Genomic DNA, 24,673 nt, shown 5'->3' with positions numbered 1-24,673 from the left:
TTACTAGTGTGCTAGTGCCTCAGGCCCAAGTTCCTCAAATCAAAATCTATTGGTTAAAAGTAGGGCAGCAATCTAAAGCCAGGTAGGAGCGACACCTTTTCTCAGGGAATGATCACGTCAGGATATCACACATGCTAACAAGCTTTACCACCAACTCCCTTGCCACAGGTATTTAAATAGTGAACCACACTTGAATTCAGGCCATTTGAGTGGTAAGAAAACTGTAGCTGGTTGCGGTTCCATTTGGATTTCTAGGCTCTGTGCAGGCCACTGAATCTTCCTGAGTTTAGATCTCTTCTCTTTCTTTTTCTTTTCTCTTTCTTTCTTTCTTTTTGTTTGGTTTTGTTTGTTTCTTTTTCAAGACTGTGTAGTCGTGACTCTCTGGAACTCACTCTGCAGACTAAGCTAGCCTCAAACTTGGAAATCTGCCTGCCTCTGCCTCCCTGGAAGTGCTGGGATTAAAGGCGTGCACCACCACTGGCTCACTACCTGTAGTTCTTTTTGAAGATCAAAGCTTTGTGAGATTTCCCATCCCTGTTTAACATGTCTATTGGTTTCCTGTGGAAAGAGCCAGAGGAGCTGGAGGTTTACTCTGAGATTGTGTTTCTTAGAAATGTCAGAAGGACTTAATAGTTTTTTCTTGGAGCCCACTACTAAGATAAGAGCTGAGACACATACGTCACTGAAGAAGGCAAGGCAAAGGCTTCATTTATACACTGAAGCCCTTGTCATGTGGGGTGACTTCTTGGGACCTGGCTTCTGGTGTATAGTTGTTGGCTTTGGGACTTAGCTTTTTAAGCCGTCACTTCCTTGCTTGTGAAGTATAGGTGTTAATATGAATGCCTCCCCAGCCCACAGGGCAGCTCTAAGACAATAAAAGCTTAGGGCTTGTTAAATGTAAACTCAGATGTGTCCTCACCTTGAATATTACATTCCTATAAACCTATACAAAGACCATGCCTATCAGAGGAATGTTAGATCTCTTAGCATGACAGCCTGAGACTTACGGGATAAGGTTCAGGGAAGGCATGCAAGCCCCAGGTTCTGCACTGATCACTGAAGTGTGATATTAAAGGGGACGTTCAAATAAGCAGTGATGGCTGTGCTTCCATTCTTCATTCGTGTAAATGCCAGTGCTTGCTTACCCTCCAGGGTTACCTGACTGTAGTCAGAGAGGATGTCAGTCAGGCCAGGTCAGAGGGGTCTCAGCAAGACTGAGGCTGAGACAAGTTTATTTCAAGCAATCAGACTTTTTATACACTTAACTAAACAAAATATAATGGTGGTTGCCAGGATACAATGAGGGTTGCAAGCTAGACTGGGTACACAAGATTAATGTCTAAGACTAAAATCATTCAGCCATGTTTCTATATTAGCAGTTCGACCCTTTGTCGCCTAAGACCACAAGAAAACACAGATACTTACAATTCATAACAGTAGCAAAATCAATGAAAATGATTTTATGATCACAACATGTAGAACTTATTAAAGGGTCATAGCATTAGGGAGGGTGAGAACCACTGGTTTATATGCTTCACTGACTTCTAGAAAGTGCAGAGATACATAGGTAGCCTGGAGGAGTGCCTTGGTTTCTCAGGCACTGAGGCACACAGTGCCCCAGGAGCCACGAACCCTTAACTTGAAACACCCATGATGCATGCCTTTCAAGTCACCTAGACCAGGCCAGCTCCATGATTCCCTGCACGTTGGTAGGGCATTTCAAGCTCTCTGTCCCCCTTATTTTAAAGCAGATGGCTTACATAGTACGCCTGGTATTCATAGGGTGGCCATACCTATAGGTTTGCTTGGATCATTCCCAATTGATAAGTTTCCCTGGGTGGTTATTGAAATGCCCAGTTTCATTCCCCTGAGTATCCTAGTATTGATAATAAACTGTGGTTACTTAAATGCTACTGTGTGTGTGTGTGTGTGTGTGTGTGTGTGAGAGAGAGAGAGAGAGAGATGTGTTACCAGGCCATGTTTTTGTTTTTTGAAAAAATTTTAAGAGATTTGTTTGTTTGCTTATTTATTTATGTACGATGTATGTAGTATTCTGGCTGCATGTATGCCTGCACACCAGAAGAGGGCACCAGATCTCATTATAGATGGTTGTGAGCCACTATGTGGTTACTGGGAATTGAATTCAGGACCTTTGGAAGAACAACCAGTGCTCTTAACCTCTGAGCCATCTCTCCAGCCCCCAGGCCATGTTTTTTGTATAAAACAGTATTGTTGACCTTTGGACACCCAAAGTCCTATAGAAGTGCTGTGTATATGTGTTTTCTTACATTAAGAATACATCCCCTTCTTATATTAAAAAAAAAAATTACCTTACTACAAAATACAAAGTCATCTGTATTTCCCGTTCACACTCCTTGGAGGTGGTGACAGTTGGGTGTGGAAGCCTCTCTATTGCATCCTGGTTATTGTGAACGTGTAGCATATGGATGTGCTTTTAAAGCATCTTTGTTTATTCCACTGATTCTCAGACTCCTTTAGACTCAGTGTTGCTAATTTCAGAACACAGCGCAGAACTGATTGTGTTCTCGATGTCACTCACTGTTACAGTATGGAGGCTTAAGGCTTTGGATTAGTGTTGCTTCGTTTTCCTCTCTAGGGTACTTGGCTAGTACCCTGTCTGTCTGCCCAAAATGACAAGTAGTCTTGCCTTACACAGCAGCTGGCCTCTAGCACGCCTATAGTAAGGAGTTCCTGGGATTGCTGGTGAGAGGCTTGAAAACAGCTTGCTCCCAGCAGGTCTCCGGCTGCCTTCTCCTGTGTGTCTTGTTCACATTCCTAGGTGACTAAGTTTTCACTGCTGTTGCTACAGGACTAAGTTTACAGTTGCCTGTGTGTATGTGTTGGAGGATGTGTGGCATTGAGTTTTTAAAAAAGAGTAAATGGTTTAGCAAGGCAGTGTGGTACACTAGTTAGATGTAAGGACCCAGACGACAGATTGGAGGTTCAGTCCTAACCTTGTCACCAACTAGCTGTGTTTTTTGGGATAAATTGCTTAAGGGAATGTATTAATTCCTCATGTTCACCCTGTGACTTGGTAAGTCATAGCATACATCACATACAGACCGGAAAGCAGGCACCATGAGGTGCAGGGGAACCTCTCTCTGTATAGCAGATCTCCCAAGGTCAAGGAGTGTGTGCTGAGCAGCATAGGCCAGAAGCTAGAAAGATCTGCACAATATCCTGGTTCATCTCTGCAGTCAGAGCTGTGGGGTGGAGAGACAGAGAAGCAGAGGGGAGGGAGAAATTTAGCCTTCCTTAAATTTAGTTCCTATTTAATACCTGAGAAACGAGAGCCCGGCTGTGCTTATGCTGAGAGTGACGCCTTATTTAGACAGTTGGACATAGGCCCATTTATGTAAATCAGTTATGAGATGTTCTGATCCTCTGTGTTTTGTGCTTTGGGGCATCCAACATCTCACCTGAGCTTATAGTCTGCTTTAGCTTCTTTAATTTTACATTACCATCCTGCCTCAGAGCACTACAGTTTTCTATGTTTGTGCTGCATTTTACCTAAATTTTGACTACTATACTTGGATGTCTTTTCAGAGACACTTGATTTCTAGCTTTATTTCTTAATAGATTTAACATCCTAGCTTGTTTGGAGCCCATCAATAATAAAAGTCTGTAAATAAGAAATCAATGAGATAAAAATTGAATTACTTCTGAACAGATTTACACTTCCGATGAGCATTTAAATTGGTACAAACTGTTTGAAAGACACTGCTTATGTGTATCAACGCATAGAGCAACATACGCAGCACACACCTTTCACAGTGCTGCTGCTCACAACAAAATGGCGTGTAAATCACTATTCCCTGGTAGGTACTTTACAGCTCAGCATTGTTATTAGTTCTTATTGCTGCCATCACAGACACACACAGACAGACAGACACTGACTGACTCAGCTGAGAATTGGGATGATGAAAATGAAATCTTAGATTGCATTGTATATTTTTCAAATTTCCTTCAATCAATTTAGAACATCTGAACTCTTTCCTGGACCTTTCTAATGTATAAACGTCAATGTTGTTGATATTTACAAGGCAGTAATTTTACTGGATATGCATCAGTCGGATGGTTCTTCATGACTAGATTTAAGTCATGTATCCTTGGCAAGAGTATTAAAAAAATAAGTCGGATATTTTCTGGCATTTGAGAGAGATTTGCATGTTGGTAGTTTGTCCTTTATCGGGTGGTATTAACTTGATCACATGCTTAAGGGGTATCTTCAAAGTTTCTTCATTCTAAAGTTACTTTTTACTTTTTTCTAGTTATATATTTTGTGGGGTGATACTGTATAAGTGTGCTGTACTTCATCAACATTTTTGTTGATTTATTTATTTTAGTGTGAACGTATAGATTCTGGCTTGTTTACTGAGTCAGATGGTTGTTCCAGAGGGATGCTTTCTTTAGCTGCTAGGAGTCTTTTACTAGTATGTTTCAGAGGCCTTCCTCTGTAGATAACCTTACTTCTGCAGCATACTTCCAGCTAAGCCATTCCTTTATAGAGATAGCCTTTCTTTGCCCTTTCGCTTTGACAACTTGCCCAGTCTGTCCCTCAACCCTAAGTGCATCATCTTTACTCCATTCTGACTATGACTTTACTATCCAGCCTACCTCAGATATCTCTCCCTCAGTTGTACCTCTAGTGTAGTTGACGATTTCATATTATTTGGTTGGTTTTCTTAACTAGGAAAAGATAGAACTTTATTGTCTATCAATGGTAGTAAGAACTTAATGGCTTTTTGTTGTTAGATCCAAGTAATACTTAAAAGTGAAGAACAAAGGCATGAATTTTTTTTTTTTTTTTTTTTTTTTTTTTTTTTTTTAAAGCAAGAGGAATGAGTGGAGCTTGAAGAAGTGCTATGGGTGTTGAGAAATGACTCAGAATGGTGAAGGAGGAAGAGGAAATACATAGAAATTTGATAAACATCTGAAGGATGGCCAGATGTTTACCTCATTGCTTTCTGGAGATGTTATTTTTATACAATTAGTTGGTGTTGTGCATTTTGGCCACAGATCATTAGATAAAAGATATGTGCTAATTTTAATGTGGAACAATTAAATCTTGGGTACTTCATACACTGACACACCAAGGTAAAGGTATATGTATCTACTTTTTTTAAGTGTTATAGTTTTTTCAAAGATGAGCTTTGTTTCCTATGAAGTTATCCTGTCAAAGCTCATTAATCTGTCCTCATTCCAGCTAAGTTGCTGCTATAATTATGTAAAAAGGAAATTACCCTCCCCTCCTGTGTTCCCTAATTGCATCTGGGTGATTTTCTAGTTATTCTGACTGAAAATGTCAATGTGATCTTTAATTCATCCCTTCTCATTTGCTGCCCACTTCCAGCTGTTTCTTCTTGTGTCAGTTCTGACAGCTTAACCCTGTGAACTTCTTCCTCCATTTACCACCACCTGGTTCAAACCTTTGGGATTTTGTGTTCACCTCCATTCAGTCCAGTAGACATTATAGAGTGGTTGTTCTAGGGTTTTATTGCTGTGAGGAGACTCCATGACCACGACAGCTCTTTTAATTGAGGCCAGCTTCAAGTTCAGAGGCTTAGTCGGTTATTGTCATTGTGGGAAGCGTGGCTGCACACAGGCAGACATGGTGTTTGAGTGAATGGTAGCTGGGAGTTCTACATCTGGATTGGCAGGCAGCAGGAAGAGACAGGGAGCCACTATGCCTTGCTTATGCTTTTGAGACCTTAAAGGCTGTCTCTGTGCCCCACCCCCCACCCCCGTGACACACTTTTTCCGACAAAGCCACACTTAACTCTAACAAGGCCATATCTTCTAATAGTATCCCTCCCTATAGGCCTATCTATGCGGGCCATTTTTCAAACCACCACATTCCACTCCCTGACTCCATAGCTTATAGCCATATCATAATGCAAAATGCATTTAGTGCAACTTTAAAGGTTCCTATAGTCTCAACCCTGTTTAAAATCAAAGACTCTGAGACTCTGCCAATCTCTTAACTGGAATCCTCTATAAAATAAAAATAAAAATAAAAAAGCAGATCACATACTTCCAACATATAACAGGACAGGATATACATTACCATTCTAACTCCAAACTCTACATCTGCATGTCTGATGTCAAAGCACTCTTCAAATCTCCGACTCCTTTTAGCTTTGTTGACGGCAGCACATCTCTTTCTCTTGGTGTGGTTCCACTACCCTTTTAGCAGCTTTCCTTGGCATGTATCCCATGGCTCTGGCATCTCCACATCTTGGGGTCTCCAACACAATCCAGGCTTCACCTTCACAGCTTCATAGCACGGTCTCTCAAGGCCTCCATGCAAAAACATCCCCACATGTGCCTGGTGTCAGCAACTTTCCTTATTCTTTCATGCTAAAGCCACAACCACGTGACTGAAGCTGCCAAGTTCTGCTGCTTGCTGGGGCTGAGACATGACCCTCTTGTTCAAATACATTTTCAACCAACTTTCTGTTTTCAGTAGTTTTTTCCTTCACTGCCTAAGCTTGGCTGTCCTGGAACTTGTTTTGTAGACCAGGCTGGCCTTGAACTCTAAAATTTGCCTTCCTCTGCCTCCCCAGTGCTGGGATTAAAGGTGTGTGCCACCTTCCTGGCCCTAAACTTTTCTATTGCTTAGCTGGGTAGGCTCTTTTCCTGAGCTCACCACTCCCTTTAATCTCTTTATCTCCTTGAACACAGGACTTAGCCTCATTCTGCTTACTGGTGCCCCTTTTCTCAAATTGTACATTTTTTAGCTTTTCTTGCTCAGCTTGCTCCTTTTCATTATAGATCTGCATAAGAACGACCACTAATAACCACATGACACAGTCCACACTGGGCTGTTTTGAAATCTCCTCTGCAAAAGCAATTAATCCAAAACTCTCCAGTTTTCTTGGGCAGATTTCTTGGACAATGCAGAAAGCAGTCACACTCTTCTTTAAAATATCAGGAGCAGAACAAGCGCAGTCTCTAGGCCCCGACTGATGTTCTTCTCCTCTGCTAGCTCCTGGCTCAGGCCCCACAGTTTAAGTCACCCTCAGCACCACTGTCTCGCTGTTCCTACGGCATTAAGCCTCACTTAAAGTAGTCCACATTGCTCCAAACAAAAGCATGGCCAGGCCTCTCACAGCAATACTCCAGTCCTGGTACCAACTTCTGTCCTGATTAGGGTTTCTAGTGCTCTAAAGAGACACCATCACCACAGCAACTCTTATAAAGGGAAGCATCAAACTGGAGCGTGCTTACAGCCTTCAGAGGGTTAGTCCGTTGTCATCATGGTTGGGAGCATGGCGGTTGGAGAAGTAGCTGAGAGTTCTACAGCCTAGAGGTACATACAGGCAGCTGGAGAGACTCTGGACTTAGAATGGGCTTTTTAGAACCTCAAAGCCTATCCTCAGTGACACACTTCCTCCAACAAGGCCACACCTACTAATCCTTTCAAATACTGCCACTCCCTGGCGACACAAGCATTCAAATGTGCGAACCTACGTGGGGCATTCTCATTAAGGCCACTAGGGAGGCTTTGTTGACCAAGAAGCATTATACCTCTCCTCTCTTGAAGGGATAGCCCTGGGTGTTCAACACTCCTGGGTTCCCAATGCTTATCTGTGAGCACAGGTATCCTGTGTCCCCTATACTGTGTGTACTTCTGTTGAATCAGTTTGACAAGATGCTTGTTTGTAAGTTTTTATGAATTTAACTATTTTCCTTAGTCTGTGTCTTTATACTTTTACTAAGTTAGTTCTCTTGATAACTTTACATATGTATAACATGCATTCTGATTAAGAGAACCCACCTCTCTAATTTCCCACCCATAGTATTCCTCCCTTCCCCCAGTCATGATCTTGCTGTTTTGTGTTTTGTTCTTTGAGAGTTCTGAGTGTAACGAAGACCCGCTGTGTGACCATGTGTTTAGAACTATCTGCTAGAGCCTGGTAGCACTGGCAGTGAATACACAACTCGAGACCGCCCCTCTGCTTGAATGCATCAGTGGCCAGTAGTTCGGGGGCGGGGGGCGCAGCCCCATAAACTTCCCCTTGATCCATGATTGACAAGTGATAGTCCAAGTCTTGTGTAGCTCATCACAGACAGCACAGCTGCTCTAAGGTCATGGCTGCTTTGGGCACAGACTTTGTGATATTTAAGGTCTTCTACAGTTGAGCCTTAACTTGCTTATTTCCTTTTTATTTCTTTCCTTTCTTCCTCTTTCTCTCCTTTCCACCTCCCTCCCTCTTTTCTTTACTTCCCCTTTCCTTTTCCGGAGGGGGAGGTCCTAGGATTGAATCTAAGTGGCTTTACACTGAGCTATACCCTAGCCCGACTCTGCTTTACACTGAGCTATACCCTAGCCCGACTCTGCTTTGCTTCATTCTTCCAGCTAGATCTTATCATTCATTTGTGATGACTTTAAATTTTTCTTAGGTAGGCACTAGAGAGATGACTCAGTTCAGAGCACTTGACCCGTTTGCTTTCCAGCACTCATGGTGGTTCACAGTGTCTTTAATTCCATTTCTGAGGGATTTGACACCCTCTTCTGGCCTCTTTGGGTGCTAGGAATGTACGTAGTGCACATACATGCAAGCAAGACACTCATCTACATAAATCTTCAAAAACCAAGATTTTTGTTAGGTAAATGAAATCTTTTCAGACAGACAAAAGTAGTAGTAAGATATGCGTTCATTTGCTGCTGAAGGCAAAAATTCCAAGAAATTATAAGAATTAGAAGATTATTAGTTAATATAATTAGGAGGGGTTATAATAAGGTTATGATAAAGTTCATAAACTAAACATGTGGAGTTACTCTAATAGGATTTCAAATAGGAGTAAAAGATAAACATTAATTGGAATAAGTTTTATGCAACAAGAATGGGAATGTGTTTAAATTTTTACTTATATTTGAAAGAAATATGCAATCTAATTTTAAATATTCTTTTCTCTTTCAGGAATCAAGGAAGGACTGAGGTGAGATTATTTTTATGAAAAATATACTGAGATCATGAGCTGGGCCTGGTGGTGCATTCCTGTAATTCCAGCACTTGGGAGGAAGGGGTGGGCAGATCAGGAGTTCAGGAACAGCCTTTGCTGCATAGCAAGTTCCCGGCTAGCCTGGGCCACTCAGGTCCTGTTTCACAAAGATGGTCAACAACAACAAACCACAGAGAGAATATTCAGTCATTTGCATCCTGGAAAACTCCAGTTGAAGTGAATGTCTGGTGGTCTGGAACACATAAAGGTGTAAATGGTACTTGGATGTGCAAGTGGACTCTTCTAAGTTCATTGTGAACACTTTTTCCTCTTTGACCTAAGCACTGTGAAACAGAATGTGGTTTTAGTAATATTTTAGCATTATTTCTGTGGGACAGAGACATTGATGTAGAATTTTGAGGATGTTAGATTTTCTGCCATTGAGTCTAGTTCATACTGTGTATGTGGTACCTTTCATAGTAGTAGCCATATAGTTAATCTTGCTGTCTAATTGGAAAACCAGTGATTTTATAAATATTTTTAATATAACATTTGTCCTTTAGGGGAAAGATGACATATGGTATAGACCATTTGGAAAGAATGTTTTTTATTCTACACCATATTATTAAAGTTATCCTTCAAAATGACATGTTTTAAAGTATTTAAAAATAAAATAGCACCATATATTCATGCAATAGTTATTAAGCCTATAAATGGACTTATCCTGTGCCTAGAGGTTTTTAAACCTTTAAAGCTTTTTAGGCCTAGTTTGCTCCTTACCTCTTTCAAGTCAGTTGATTTCTCAGTATTAAAATCCTCATGCAGTGAGTGCTGCTGTTCTCCTGTGTGCTAAGCACATGTTGCATTTAGGGATGTCAGGGAAATGGTGACATCAGTGTTGCTCTGGAAAGACTTCTTGAGCCACAGACCAGAGACAAGCTTCATTGGTAGACAAGCGTCATCGTTCTGACACATGAGGATAAATCTTCTGTTCATAACTGAGCATTAAGGATTTCATGGTGACGGCTAAGAAATAAATGTTTATGAGACTCACATCTTTAAAAAGATTTTTAAAATGCATAATCAAGATGTCTGTTTAGATACTTTGAATATAAATGTCTGTTTTAATAAGCTTTGCATAATTTGGCCTTTAGGTATCATTTACTTTGAATGAGGATCTTGCAAATATTCATGATATCGGTGGGAAACCAGCTTCAGTCAGCGCTCCTAGAGAGCATCCGTTTGTCTTGCAGAGTGTTGGAGGACAGACATTAACAGTGTTTACTGAGAGCGCCTCAGGTAAGGGGGCAGAACTGTGTGCTGTGGCTGCACTCTCTCCGCCTGCACACCTCTTCTCTTTGTTTACGGTTGTACCACCCACCATTTTGTCTAACTGTATGTCCCATATCACGCCGTTCTTCTGCTCTTGCATTTTCCTTGTGATGGAGAATGAAATTTTGACCGTTACCTAGAAGAGCTTAATTCCATTTGGGTATGAACTTTACCGAGTGGAACAGATAGAACGGCTGCTCTCTAAGAAGCCGAGTCTTGCCAAGCTAAGGCCGTCCTTACTGCCTTTGCTGAATTGATACAGGGCAAATATTAGTTATGCTTTGAAAAGTGCTTAGTCAGGATGTAAAGTGAATAGATTAATTAATTCATGGGGAAAAACAGTGCTCAGTATTAGGAAATGGGTTAGTTTGTAATCTGTGCATGTGTGCTTTGTGTTTTGAAGGCCTTTCTAGTGTATAAAGATTAACTTCTATTGACATTAGCGTCTAAAAAGTTCCATGAATTAGGTATGATAGCAATGTGACATGTGAACAGTTCAATAAGCCAGGAACAACTGGTTCAGTTTGTGAATCAATTGTAGAGGAAAGCTTTTGTTGGCTTGTTTTTGTTAGGTTTTTTTGTTTTGTTTTGTTTTTTTATCTTTCACTGAATTTTAGAAATTAAAGCAGCACCTCCCCTCCATTCAGTAGAATTAATTTTCTCCTATCTAATTAAAAAAAGTTACTGGTTATGTAAAAGAAAAAATTAATTTTATTGGCTCAAGCATTTTAAAGCAAGCTATAAGATACTGTGTATGCTAAGAATGTTGTTTTTAAGAAGTCTCACATAGCATTTTTGTCATAGATTGAGTTTAGCTTTCTAGTAGCTGCATAAACTGATCTAATTCTTTTCTTTCCCCCTCCCCTGAATAGAGAATCTAAAACAACGATGAATATAACTTTTGGGACGTGAAGCCAGAGATAAAGGATTGATTTTACCCTTATTACTTTGATGTTATGTTAATTCATTGTGTGAGATAGAAAATATACTTTTATGTTGGGGAAGGTTCGGCCAGTCAGTAGCTGTTTATAGTATGTTACGTTGTTCAGGGCCCAGTGCATGTATACACAGGCAGTCTGAAGTCAGCCTTTGGAAGGGTGGGAGTGAAGATTGTTGATCCTCTGAGGCTTCTCTACTTGCACGACTGAGCACAACAGAGGCAGAGTCCTGGGCAAGGCTCACACTTGCCTTGCACAAAAAGCATCTTGTTTCTATATTTTATAAGTATGTGACTTACTTTTCCATTGCATGCTTTAGCTCTGGTTATGATTTAGAAAACTAACATGTGTTGTTCTGAAAAATTGTTCTTTAGTTTTCATCTTTTAAATTCTTCAGTGTACTCTTTGCAAACATGTCACGCTCCGTTTCTGGTAACAAGCATGCTCCCAGGGATATGGTTTCAGGATTATCTTGGCACAGGGTATAGAAAAGGATGCACCTGTCCTCCTATTGTTTTGTCTACCTGTGTGTTTAATATAAGGCAGTCTTTCTGCTTTGTAGTTTCCTTGTGATGAATGAAAATTTGACCATTTCCTGAGAAGAGCTTAATTTCCATTTGGGTGTAAACTTAGAGAGCAGAGCAGATGGAAGAGTGGTGGGACTAGCGTTTGCACAGTACGTTCTCGCTCTGTAGAACTCAGGGCACTTTTTGTAGACCAGAAGCTTACTTTGTAGATGGGAGTGTTTTGCTGGTTCTTTTGTAAGTCATTGTCCTTGACTTTCTTTGTTCCTTTCTGTCCTTTAATTTCTTTCTTGGTGAAATCAGGATAATTATTGACAGTTACATTATAAATATATTCAAAATGCTTAAAACAGTGCTTAGTATATTGTGAGGTCTCAGTACACGTGTCATTACAACTACTATTAATATTATTTCTTATTTTTGAGTATTTCCAAGTTATTTTCTAGGTATGTACATTCATTTGGCCCAATGTAATGAAAATCATTTGATAAAGCCCAGTGAGAAAGTGGTCTTACATTTAGTGTTTCTCATTTGCATGGATGACCAAGAAACAAGGCTTTAGAGTTAGCAGCAGTTCATCCCTCTTGGAGTCCTGCACACTAGCTGTTGCTCACCATTAAAACAGCCCTCTAGAAATGACTTATTTGTGTCTCTAGGGAGTTCCACTGTGACAAATGCAGAGGGACAGGTTTGTGTTCCACATATACCTTTGTTTTTTGTGTTTGCTTCTCATTTTTGTTTTTGTTTTGTTTTTTAAATAGTGCAGCACAATAGCATTCAGTAGAGTCTCAGGTCTATGATTAAGAAAAACTACAGAGCTATGACATAGCAGTACCTTGATTGATCATTAATTTTGCCAAAGTATGAGTCACTGATCCATTTTATACAGAGTCACTCTGTATTTTATATTGAAATGTATTAAATGAGGTAGGCATTATTTTGAATTATTTTGCATTACCCCTCACGCATAGAACGGTACTTGCTTCTTTTAAAAATAGTTATTTTTGGAGCAGGGAGCATGGGTCAGGCATGAAAACCTCAGATCCAGCAGATCCTCAGAACCAATACAGAAGTCAGCTTTGGCTGTGAGCCTGTAATCTCACCACTGGAAAGGCAGGCACAGGTGGGTCCGTGGAGCTTGCTGGCAAGCAGTTTAGATTAATCTCTGAGTTGGTTTGGTGAGAGACCTGTCTCAAAATATAAGGTGAATAAGGGAGATGTCTCCATACATGCATATGCATGCCTGTGCATCTGCACATGGAACCACACACACATACACCATACAGACAAAAAAGGTGGAAAGGTAATTGAGGAAAATAGCCCAGGTTGATCTCTGCCCTCCAAACACACACCCCCATATATGTATGCAAACACATACACAGATAAATTTTGAAAAATAAGTGTTTTTAGCCACTATTTTAAGTAGTGTACTGGTCTATAAAATGTAGGCTTAATAAAAGACTTATTTAAGCTGGGCGTGGTGGCGCACTCCTTTAATCCCAGCACTCAGGAGGCAGAGGCAGGTGGATCGCTGTGAGTTCAAGGCCAGCCTGGTCTGCAAAGTGACTCTAGGACAGCCAAGGCTACACAGAAAAACCTTGTCTTGAAAGACTAAAAAAAAAAAAAAAACAAAAAACAGAGATTTATTTATTTATTTTATGTATGAGTGTTCTATCTGCATGTACACCGGCATGCCAGAAGAGGGCATCAGATTTCAGTGTAAATGGTTGTGAGTCACCATGTGGTTTCTGGGAATTGAACTCAGGACCTCTGGAAGAGCAAACAGTGCTCTCAACTGCTGAGCCACCTCTCCGCTCTAAATGTAAACTTTTTTTTTTTTTAAGCTTTAAATGTAAACTTTTTTTGTTTTGTTTTGTTTTTTCAAGACAGGGTCTCTCTGTGTAGCCTTGGCTGTCCTGGACTCACTTTGTAGACCAGGCTGGCCTCAAACTCACAGCGATCCACTTGCCTCTGCCAAGTGCTAGGATTAAAGGTGTGCGCCACCGTGCACGGCCCAAATGTGAACTTTTATAAGAAAATGAAAATGAAAGTGTTAAGTTCAGTATGTTTAGAGTTTTAGTTTTAATAACCTTTTCCTTCTGTTACATAATTTTGCTGGCTTTTGAGAGTCTTTCTTTAAGCCATGTTTGAGTTTTACATATTTGAGTGTCTGAGGGATGGAATTTGAGGGGATTAATAGTGTACTTTATAATGCTTCCCCTCAGCCAAAACTATCCTCATAGTATTAGCATTTTATTAAGCAAATTAATTTGTTCCTGATTGGATGTTCAGCTTGTCTTGGGTTGATTCTTCTTCCACCTCTGCATTTCTGTGTAAATGTCTAAAAGGTTCATTTCAATATTTTGTGGGCATATATAATGTCTTTTATTTATCTCTGGAAATGCCTTGTGTACTTTCCCTTTATAGTGCCTCAGTTTGGGTGTTCTATTTAGTACTTTCCCTTAAAAATTTTAAATTATATTTGTTTTGTGTGTTTATGTGTGTAGGCATGTAACAATGTCTGTACTGTAGTGTGTGTGTGGAGATCAAAGGACTGTTTATAGAAGTTGGTTCTCTGTTTCTACCATGTGAATCCCAGATTTAGGCTCAGGTTGCCATGGTTAAGGCAAGCACCCTCACCCACTGAGCCATCTTTTGCCCAAGTTTTCTCTTATAACTGCCAGTTTTTCTTTATAACTGCCAATTCTGGACAAAGTCTTCATTTATCTGTTGCACAAATTTTCTAGTGCCAGGTTCTATGCTATAACAGGACCAGATTCCTGTCCACTGAGGCAGCTAATCTTTGGAAACAATTGCTACAGTGAGTCCTTGAATGTGGCTCATACAAAAAGAAAGAGTGTAGCATGGTCTTTGCCTGAAGGTACTGGAAAAGACTTTCAGAAATGCTGAAATTTGGACTCGACTTTGAAGTATATGAGTAATTACATGAATAGGAAAAAAAGAAACAAACATAATATTCATTTTTTGAACATTGAGTTATTGCTGACTGTTCTTTTGCTTGTTTACCGGTTTGCTCTGCCTGATCTATCCAAAAGAAGGTCCCAGCTGAAGTAAAGCAGAACTCAGTTGTGGACTTCAGAGATGAGGAAATAGTGGGCTGGTGTTGTGGGACTAGAAAGGGGTCCGTGTTCTAGAGTTAGCAGAGATCATCTGACAGCCTCCCGTGATGTGAGGGGTTGGAGGCTACGAGTTTGGAGTGGTTTCTAGAGGGTTGAGAGATGAGCATCTGGATGGGTAAGGCTGGCTTAGGAAAAAAGTGACGGACAGGGCTTCTCTGCTTGGATTTAATTTTTTAAAATCTCTTGGTAGCAGCTCATTAATTCAGCAGGTTGATGTTGCTGCCTGCTTTGTCCTCTTTTAGGCTTATGGAGCTTAAGTGAGCAAAGTCTCAACCTCTGTAGTGCTTGAGGAGAGGAGACAGCAGGGAACGGTAACAAGTAAACTGTATGTCTGACTACAGGTTGTCTGGGGAAACAGGATGAGGGGTATACACCACGTGCTTTCTGTCAGCTTGAGACAAACTGAGTCACATGGCAAGAGAGAGGTTCAGTTGTGGAATTGTCTTCATAAGTTGGCCTCGGGGGCATGCTCGTGGACGTTTTCTTCATTAATATTTGGTGCTTGTGGGCCCAGACTACTGGGGCAGTGCCCCGCTGGGCAAGTGGTCCTTGGTTGCAGAAAGAAGCAAGCTGAGCAGAACCAGGAAGAAACACAGTAAGGAGTATGTCTCCATGGTTCCTTCCCTGGCTTCTGTCCGTGATGGACTGGGGTTGTGAAGTCTAAGTCAGGTAAACCTTCCTTCTCTAACTTGTTTTGGGGTCATTGTGTTTATCACAGAAACAGAAAGCAAACTAGAACCAGAGAGTGAGATATTGTTGTGATGCACAAGACCATCCTTTTCTTTTTGGAGAACTGTGGAGGTGTTAGGAATTTTGGGAAAGCTGTTGAGTGGTTATAGAGTTTCATGAGCTACAAGGGGCCTTTGAAGGTAAGAATATTGAGAGAAGTACACAAGATGGAGGCCTGGTTTGGAGGTTTCAGATTATGTGATAGTTTGCATTAAGAATCTGCAAGTGTTCAGCTCAAGATAGAGAACTCTTGACTCCTCTAGCACCGCGCTTAACTGCATGCCACTACACTTCCTGACATGATGGTAATGAACTAACCCTTGGAAAACCGTAAGCCAGCCCCAATTACATGATTTTTGGTTTTGTTTTGTGTAAGATTGCTGTGGATATAGCGCCCCTTCTCAGCAGTAAAAACCTAACGAAGACAGAAGTTGGTACCAAGGACTGGGGACTGCTGTCATCGGCCTGGCCGTGCTTTTGTTTGATGGAATATGGACTTTGGATCAGAAAAGTAGTTGAAGGCTTTAGGAGGGGCTTAATGAGCATGAAAGACACTGGTTCTGAGGGTGATTTGAACAGAGGGGCCCTGGCTCAAGAGGTTTTAAGGAAGAAGAGTACTGGCCTAGAGACTATTGGGATATCTTGCTGAAGAGTGCTGCTGCTTGAGAATAGAGTGAAGCGTTTTAGTTAAAAAGAATCTGGAAGTGAAACCTTTGCTTCACTGGTGCTGAAGAATCAGCTGTGATTAAAGAGAGCTGAGCGTCATGGCGTGAAATCTGCTGGGAAGTGTGTCCTTCGGGTCAGCACAGAGAAGCTGCCGTTTAGAGCAGGCCAACGTGGCAGACCAAGCTGCCAGGTGAACTTGGTAGTGGGTGAGAGTCTCCCGTGTGGTACTGGGTTTAGTGGTATGAAAGCTGCTTGATGAAGCAATCGTGAGAGAAGCTGAAGGCAGCAACACCAGCCAGCTTGCTGTTAGCTAGCCAGATACTTTAAGGGCGGACAGGGAACATGTAACCACAGAGGTACTAGGGTGAGAGCCAGTCTGCCATGTTCAAGGAATAGCAGGAAGGTCAGCACTGGATGAGCCTAAGTAGGTTCTTAGGCTGTCGAGCAGGAGTTAGTAGTACAGATGTGAAGGAATTTAGAAGCCCTTGTGAAGATTTTGGTATGTACTTAGGGAAGCCATAAACGGGGTGCATCAAGAGAGTCAGTTGACATTGTAAAGGCGTATCCTGATTGATGGCTTGAGAAGAGACCTATGCGGGCAAGGCTAGACTCAGGAGGCAATGACAGTGTGGCAGCAGTGACAGAGGTCTAATCTTATACCCAATGACCATCATACACTTGATTTTTTTTTTTTTTTGGCTTTTCGAGACAGGGTCTCTCTGTGTCACCCTGGCTGTCCTGGACACGCTTTGTAGACCAGGCTGGCCTCAATCTCACAGCAATCCACCTGCCTCTGCCTCCCGAGTGCTGGGATAAAAGTCGTGTACCACCATGTCTTTGTTCCACCTTCATGGACTCTAATCCTCTGAAACTGTAAGCCAAATTAAACACTTTCTTTTATAAGTTGTCTTGGTCACAGTGTTTTGTCAGGACAGTAGAAAAGTAACTAAGACACTTACCTTACTTAGATTCTCTTGGCAGGAAGATTTCTATGACTTATTTTGTCCCTTATTAAACTTCCTGAGCTGAGGATGGATCTCAGGGCTATTCCAATGGTGCCCAGTAGAGCAGAATTGAGCAGAGCGAATAGGGTGAAATCTTTGTTACCTGCTAAGACTCACATGCACTCTAGAGATACTTTTCAGTACTTTAAAAATGAAGTAGCTTATTAGTGACTTGCGTGGACTGCCTTTCTCCTTTGGAAAGTTACAGCTTGTTTTAAGATACTGGAGGTTCAGGACTGAGTATGAAGTTCTCTTGTTCCACACTCTGCTTTTGCTTATTATATTTTTTGGATAGATGCCCGGCCCCCCTTCTCTTTGTTAATTAACCCAGTTCAGCATTGTGTGCAGTGAGGCTTGGTTAGCTCCTCTACACATCTTAAAGACCTAATCCCCAGATAAAAGTAGCAGCCAAGATAATTGGCCCTGACGTGCCTTGCATACTCTGAAACACTTTCTTTGGTACTGTGTTGCAGCCCAGTGTGCTGTAGACTATAGTATGCTTCAGAATGCGTAAGTTTGAAGAAAATGTTTAGCATAGAGATTCTCCTTGAGGATGCTGAGTTATTAGTCTTGTGAAATCTGAGCTGGCACTGAGAATTTTCAATCTGCTGCATATGGTTTGCCCTGCAAGGTAGTGAGTGAAGCTTGAAGTAAGGCTGGGCCTCCGTTTTCAGTTGAGTTTGGAGTGGTTATGGAGAGTGTAACTGCTGCATCTTACCATGTTTGTGAGGAATGGAGTATATGATATTTGATTTTTGAGAGATTGGAATTCCAGCTCTCAGTGTATGCATGTGAGCCTGTTAGCATTCAAAATACATTCTCATTAGATTTTTTTCCCACTAGTTTGAAACGTGGCCTCCTCCACTGCTTACTAAAATTGTCATAGATTTGTATTACTAATTGCTATAGGATGGGGCTCCTAGAGATTTTTACTTTGCCTTTCCTAAAATGTTAGCAGAAGCGGGGTAACTGCCATGTTTCTGGCCCAGCTTTTATAATTTTTGACATGTTAAAATCCTTATTAAAGGACAGGTGTGATGGTGCATGCCTATAGTCCCAGCAAAGGTAGGAGGAGCTCTGTGAGTTCAAGGCCAGTCTGGTCTTCATAGCCAGTTTCAGGACAGCAAGGGCTACATAGAGAGACCCTGTCATGGCCCCCCACCCCCCAAAAAACCCACCCACAAACCCAAACAAACAAATTCAGTGATCTTTCACTCCAGACTAGGTTCTGGAACAGTGTATGTCCCTACACTTCAGCCATGACTTGAGCAGTTCTTTGCACTGCCACCTGTTTCATTAGGTTTATGAAGATGTTTGTGTTCACTAGGAGCTCCATTGATTTTCTCAGAAAAGAATTTTAGTATTAGAAAGCTGCTGAGCTTAAAGCATTGGACACAAATTTTTCAAAACTAAAATTCTAGAAAAGCTGTACTTGTTAAGTATGATTGAGGTGTTTTCTTTGAAAAGATGAGTGTTTCTCATTCAAGTTTGAAAAAAATAGTGTCCAGATACTTGAGTCTGAATAACTGGTTTATCTGCCAGTTGGTTTTTTTTTTTCAAGTTAGCAATGATTTTCACTGAAAAAAAGTAGTCAGACTGGTGCTCACTCACCTTGGGCTGTGTGCTAAGGCAGCCACATTACCCAGTAGCAGCAGAAATGCTTTGTGTGTGCCTTGCATTTGGCTTCACAGAATGTTAAAGAATTATTTACTTGAGGGAGGGAGAAAGACATGAAATGAAACTAACTTAAAAAACAAACCAGAAGCCAGTAGTAACAGGTCGTGAAGAACACCCTGGTGAGGTCTGTTGCCACTGCCTTGATTTGTAGTGGCACCATCAGTTTTATCCACTGTGGCTTTCGTACCGTCATTGCAAGAATCAGAGCATCAAAAGGCAATTACATAATTTCATAAGAGCCATTCGGGCCTTGTGGATACCCAGTAGATCTTGAGGATTCCCTAGGGCTCTTTAGACCCAGTTCTGGGGAATGCTAATTTAGTGCGTTTTAACAAGCAGGCCTTATGCGCTTATGAATACAGGCATTGGTCCTTCCAGTACTCTGTAGTGCATTCATGGCAACACATCTGTCCAAGTTGTTTGTAGTTGCTGTTAAGAGCACGGTGCTTATTTTTAAACTGGACTTGATCCACAGTCAGTCAGTTTTCTTAAGAATTTGTTATACTTCTCCTACAAATGACTTACCTTTCCATGTACTGTCAGTTTAATTCTCCCCAAAACCCTGGGGCAAGGACTTCTGAGGGCTGCGCCGTGCAGTTGAAAAGTTAAAGCTCTTGGTCACTCTCTGGTTCGCCTCTCTTGTTTGCTTCTGCTGAAATATTGTTTTTAAAAGCCTCCCTGTGATGAAGAGATGGCTCTTTTGGTAAAGTGCTTCCCGACCACAAGGGCCTGAGTTCAGGTCCCCAGTGCCCTTGTGAAAAACATGTCACGCGTGATGTGTCTGTAACCTCAGCACTGGGGCGGCAGAGCCGCGTGGATGGATCCCTGGAGCGATTGATCCATGGAGCTTGATGGCTAATCAGCTTAGTCAGTTAGGTGAGCTCCTGGTGTGGTGAAAGACCCTAACAAAAAGTAAGGTGGATTCTTTTTCTAAAAAATTAAGCAGTCTCCTTTTGAAGTAAAAGTAACTAACAGAAACACTACAGTGGCCTGTATCCATGCTTCTGGGCCTTGTTATGTGATCTAGTTTGTCTCTCTTTGCTCTGTCTTTGGACAGCCTAGGGAGGGACCTGACTAGGGCAATGAGAGAATGAAGAGAAGGTCCCACAGGAAAGCTGGGCTTGGGTAGTCTGGGCTTTCTGACAAAGAAACCCCAGCACTTAGGAAGCTCAGCGTGTTTATTCTGCACACTTGGATAGAGACACAGGGTATTGCACACAGCTGAGTCAAGGAGACAGGGTTTATGGTGTACAGCTGAATGGGGGGGTAGGCTTAGCTGATCTAGGATCGAGCAGTCTCCATAGAGAAGCAGCCCTCTGGCCATAAATATTGGGGGCGCAGGGGGCTGTAGTGGACATTTTATGCACACAATAACAACATCTATGCATGAACCAGAGGAAGGCTTTGTCATCTCTCTGTTTTTCTGGTTGGCATTTTTCTGTGGCTGTAAAGGTACGGTTCTTAACGTGGCTGTGCCCACGTCAACAGCACACACCCTTCAGGCCTTCCTCCACTCCCCACATCCCTTCTTCCTTCGTGTCACTTCTCAGTCATCTCCACACCCTGTCTACCTTAGCAACTGTTTTGGGCTTTCTTGTTTCCCAGATGATTTTAGAGGTTCCCACAGGAAGAGGGAAGCGCTGTTTCCCTACTTTCTTAGTCTGCTGACTCCTTCCCAGTCATGGCTGTCACAACATTTAGGAGGAGAGCAGAGATGGAAATCACAGTTTAGTGTGGTGTAGAATTCTCTGAGCTGCCTCCAAGGTTTGTGGTTGGCCTCGGGGTCTGCTGTGGATTCACTGCCAACTGCCTGAACTGTGTCTCTGGAACACTAGGCGGAATAGTAGAAATGTTCCTTTATTCAGTGGTTGGAAGAGAGTAAAAAGAGTGTCTGTGCAGTTCATATTTAGGTATGTGTGCAGAAACAGGGAGCTGGTTTATGTGGTAGCCTTAAACTGAGGACAGGGTGAGGGGGACTCAAAGAAAGGGAATGATAAAAATCACTGAAATTAAATGATTTACTCCTGTTTTTTTTTATTTATTGAAAATAGATTTTTTTTTTCATGTTGTATATTTTTATGGATCCCCTCTCTCATCTCCTCCCAGATCACACCTCCCTAACCATCAGCTCCATGCCGTCTTTCTCTTACTTTTTTTTTTCTTTTAGCTTTTTGAGACAGGGTTTCTCTATGTAGCCTTGGCTGTCCTGGACTCACTTTGTAGACCAGTCTGGCCTAGAACTCACAGCAATCCACCTGCCTCTGCCTCCCTAGTACTGGGATTAAAGGCGGGCACCACCAACCAGGCTTTTCTCTCTCACTTTTTAGAAAACAAACAAGCAAATAAGACAAACCAGAGTAGAACAAAGCAAACAGAAAAGGAAAATGACAAGAAGCACACACACAGGCACAGGGAAAACCCATAAAACACAGATTGAAAAGCACCACACATACGCCAAGACTGAGAAAGTTAAAAACAATGCCTGACAAAGCATGAAAAAACAAAAATATCTCCAAAAATACCATTAAGTTTGTTTTACACTGGCCATCTACTACCAGCATGCATATACAAAAGTCCTTGAGCGAGGTTTGTATACGTTTTCCTTTGTTGACCGATTGCCAATTGGAGATAGCTTCTGGGTTAGGGATGTGGACTTTGTGTCCATTCCACTCAGCACTGGGACCTGTGCATGCTGCCACTGTCTCTGAGAGTTCATACATTGCTGCATCTGGAAGACCTTGCTTCCTTGGTGCCCTCCGTCTCCACTCAGGTTTCCTGAGGCCTGAGATGTGAGATTTGGTGGAGGCATCCTCTGTAGGACTGGGTTTCCATGGTCTCTCCCTCTGCGTGTTGTCCAGTTGTGAGTCTCTATTTGTTCCCATCGACGGCAGGAGGAAGCTTCTCTGATGATGGCTGAGCAAGACACTGATCTGCTTCCCAGGCCAACATAGCCAGCCCTCAGTTTTTATGATGCAATAGTTGAAACCTTTAGGAAAGTATAGAGACCAGTTTAGAACCTCTTCCATTTGTCATGTTTTGTAAGTACTACAATTTCTGTTTTCAAGACTAGAGATGATTTTCGGTACAGCGATTTCCAGCCCACACTTGCCTCTCCAGAGGGAGCATGTGCTCTGGAGCTGCTGTGCGAGCGAGCGACCGGGGCTCACTGCACTTCTCTCCATGTCTTCGCAGCTACGGGAGAACCAGTACAGGCTTTGGAGCTGAATTAAGCAATGGCCTCTGTATTTCTGCAGCGATGGAAGCTCAGTACTTAGATAATAGAGCTGTTTTCGAAAGTGAGCATATACGGTCACAAAATTAGTTTTTTTCTGTTTTTTTAGAGTTAAAAAAAATCCTGTAATTTTGGTAGACATTTGTGGTACAAGTTGCAGCAGTAAGAAGCTGAACGGGCCAGTGTTCCAGTGGAAGCATGAATACTCTGTAGAGTAGGATGGAAGGTGCTTGCTTGCATTCTGCTCAGCTGTGACACTCATGCGTTTTTGTAATTTCGTAACGTAGCCTCCTCTTCATCATCTGTGTTGTCATAATCACACTGACAATGTTTTCCTCCTGAATCAGCTAACATTTGGAGTATTGTTCCTTAGGAGGCTCTGTTTATCATTTTTGGTCCATTTTTGTCTTCCTAGTTCGATAAGAAGACTGCTTTATTTTTATTTTTATGTGATTGGATGTTTTGCCTTCATGTATGTCTTTACACCATATGTATGTGTGTTGCTGGAGGAGGCCAGAAGAGGACATTGGATCCTCTGGAACTGGAGTTAGCTGGGAACTTAAACCTGGGTCTTCTGGAGAGCAGCCCATGCTCCTAATGACGGATCTGTCTTTCCAGCCCCAGTTTTTCCTATTTCTCATCATTGCTGTACATTTTCTAATGGACCTGAATGTCCAGTTCAAATAAAGTAAAAAACATTAAAAAGTTTTACTTTTGTTTTATGTCATACTTACTTACTTACCTTTTTAAAAAAGATTTATTTTAGTATGTATAGCTGTGTATGTGTGTTTGCATGCATGTGTACATACATGCGTGCTGGTGTCCATGGGGGCCAAAAACATTGGGTTCCCTAGAGCTGGAGTTAGATAGTTGTGAGCCCACCAACAGGGGTGTTGGGATTGGAACTTGGATCCTCTGTAAGACCAGCAGGTGCTCTTAACTGCTGAGTCATCTCTCCAGCCCCATATTTACCTATTCTTGAGGTGCTTTGATACCTACCTTTGACCAAACCTGCCTGTTTCCAGTTTGGTAAAACAACTATGGAGAACTTAGAAAACTTGTCATGCCTAGAGAGAGTGGCAGAGGATAAGATGCTTTTGGGTTTGCTGTAGCTTCCAGTTCATGAAGTTGCTTCTTTAGTTAGACTCCTGTAGACCCAAGTTCTTAGGGAGAACTTAGCATCTTTACAAACTAAGTGGGTGCAGAAAAACTAGTTTCAGTATGTAAGTTATTTCTTTGAAGTTTGTCATCGACACAATTTAATTTTAATATTTGTGTTTTTACAGTTGTCGTTTTACCTTTTAGTTTTAATTTTCCTTTTGTGTTTAGGTGTTTTGCCTACTTGTATGTTTGTGTACAATGTATGTGCCGTGCTGAATGAGGAGACTTCAGATCCCTTGGGACTGGAATTACAGATGTTTGTGAGCTGCCATGTGGGTGCTGGGGATTAAACCCAGGCCTCTGGACCGGCCAGTGCTTTAAGTGCTGAGCGTCTTTCCAGCCCCGGTCTTGTATTTCTGAAGCCTCCCTAAGAGCAGTCATGTCTTCATTTTCATCCAAGGAGACCAGGTATAGCTAGTGTTGTTCAGGCGTAGCACAGCCTCTGCCCTTTCGCCTGGCACAGGTATGCTAATGATTTCAGCATATCATTCCACCCTTAAATTTCTCAGTACACAACTCTGTATGGTGTCCTTCTTCCAACACACATACACACACACACACACACACACACACACACAATCACAATCACAAACCACTGTGATAGCCACAAAACTAACATAAATCCCTAAATGTCTCCATAGGTATAATTAGTGGGAGCTGTTAGTGCTCAGATGGCTTCTTTAATTTTTAATTTTCTCTTCTTTAAATACATTTTGTTTTCCCAAAGTAAGAAAGCATGGTTTGTATTGCAGAGCGTCACTCGGGAGATGCTGTCCGTTAGGTCATTCTCACTGCTGTGGGGGCATGCATGGTCTTTCTGTGTGTGATGAAGATGTGTCCGTGTAGAAGATCACTTCTAGGGCATTTCCAAGCACTGGGGTCACACTTGAGGCCATCTGGGGGGATGTGTTATTTTTAGTTTCTCAGAGTAAAATCAACAACAGACATGTTTGGAAGTATGAAGTTTTGCCAATCCAACATGACCAAAAGCCAAGAAGCAGAAGACTTTAAAAGTAAATGTTAACAAGATAAAGGCAAGCATCTGTGAGAATTTATATAATGAGTGGGATAAAAAATGTTATTGAAGTGCTTCAAAGGTGTCTCTTCCAGGAGGGACATTGCTTATAACTTGTGTGCACACTTCAGGTTAGAGTCAGTTTCTTACTTGGAATATGAACGATATTGATCAAAAGAGAAAGACCAGTTTAACATAAAATTTTTCTTTCACTTTATATTCCATTATACAAAGTCACTCAATAAGCAAGTTAAGGTTCTGAAATGAAACCACAGTCTTGTATTT

The 24,673-nt window shown here is 41.6% G+C and overlaps 1 protein-coding gene across 1 annotated transcript in view; it reads left to right on the top strand.

Moving 5' to 3' along the window:
- The window catches only part of Gtf2f2 (general transcription factor IIF subunit 2), a 115,430-nt gene that overhangs the window by 5,330 nt on the left and 85,427 nt on the right, over positions 1–24,673 (top strand). Inside the window, exons 3-4 of the mRNA XM_051160846.1 lie at positions 8,949–8,967; positions 10,125–10,269. Coding sequence (XP_051016803.1) covers positions 8,949–8,967; positions 10,125–10,269 — 164 coding nt within the window. The remainder of the gene's footprint in view (positions 1–8,948; positions 8,968–10,124; positions 10,270–24,673) is intronic.

This window comes from Acomys russatus, chromosome 18 (assembly GCF_903995435.1).
Source record: "Acomys russatus chromosome 18, mAcoRus1.1, whole genome shotgun sequence".
Classification (NCBI taxonomy): domain Eukaryota; kingdom Metazoa; phylum Chordata; class Mammalia; order Rodentia; family Muridae; genus Acomys; species Acomys russatus.
This window is presented reverse-complemented; position numbering and strand designations above follow the sequence as displayed.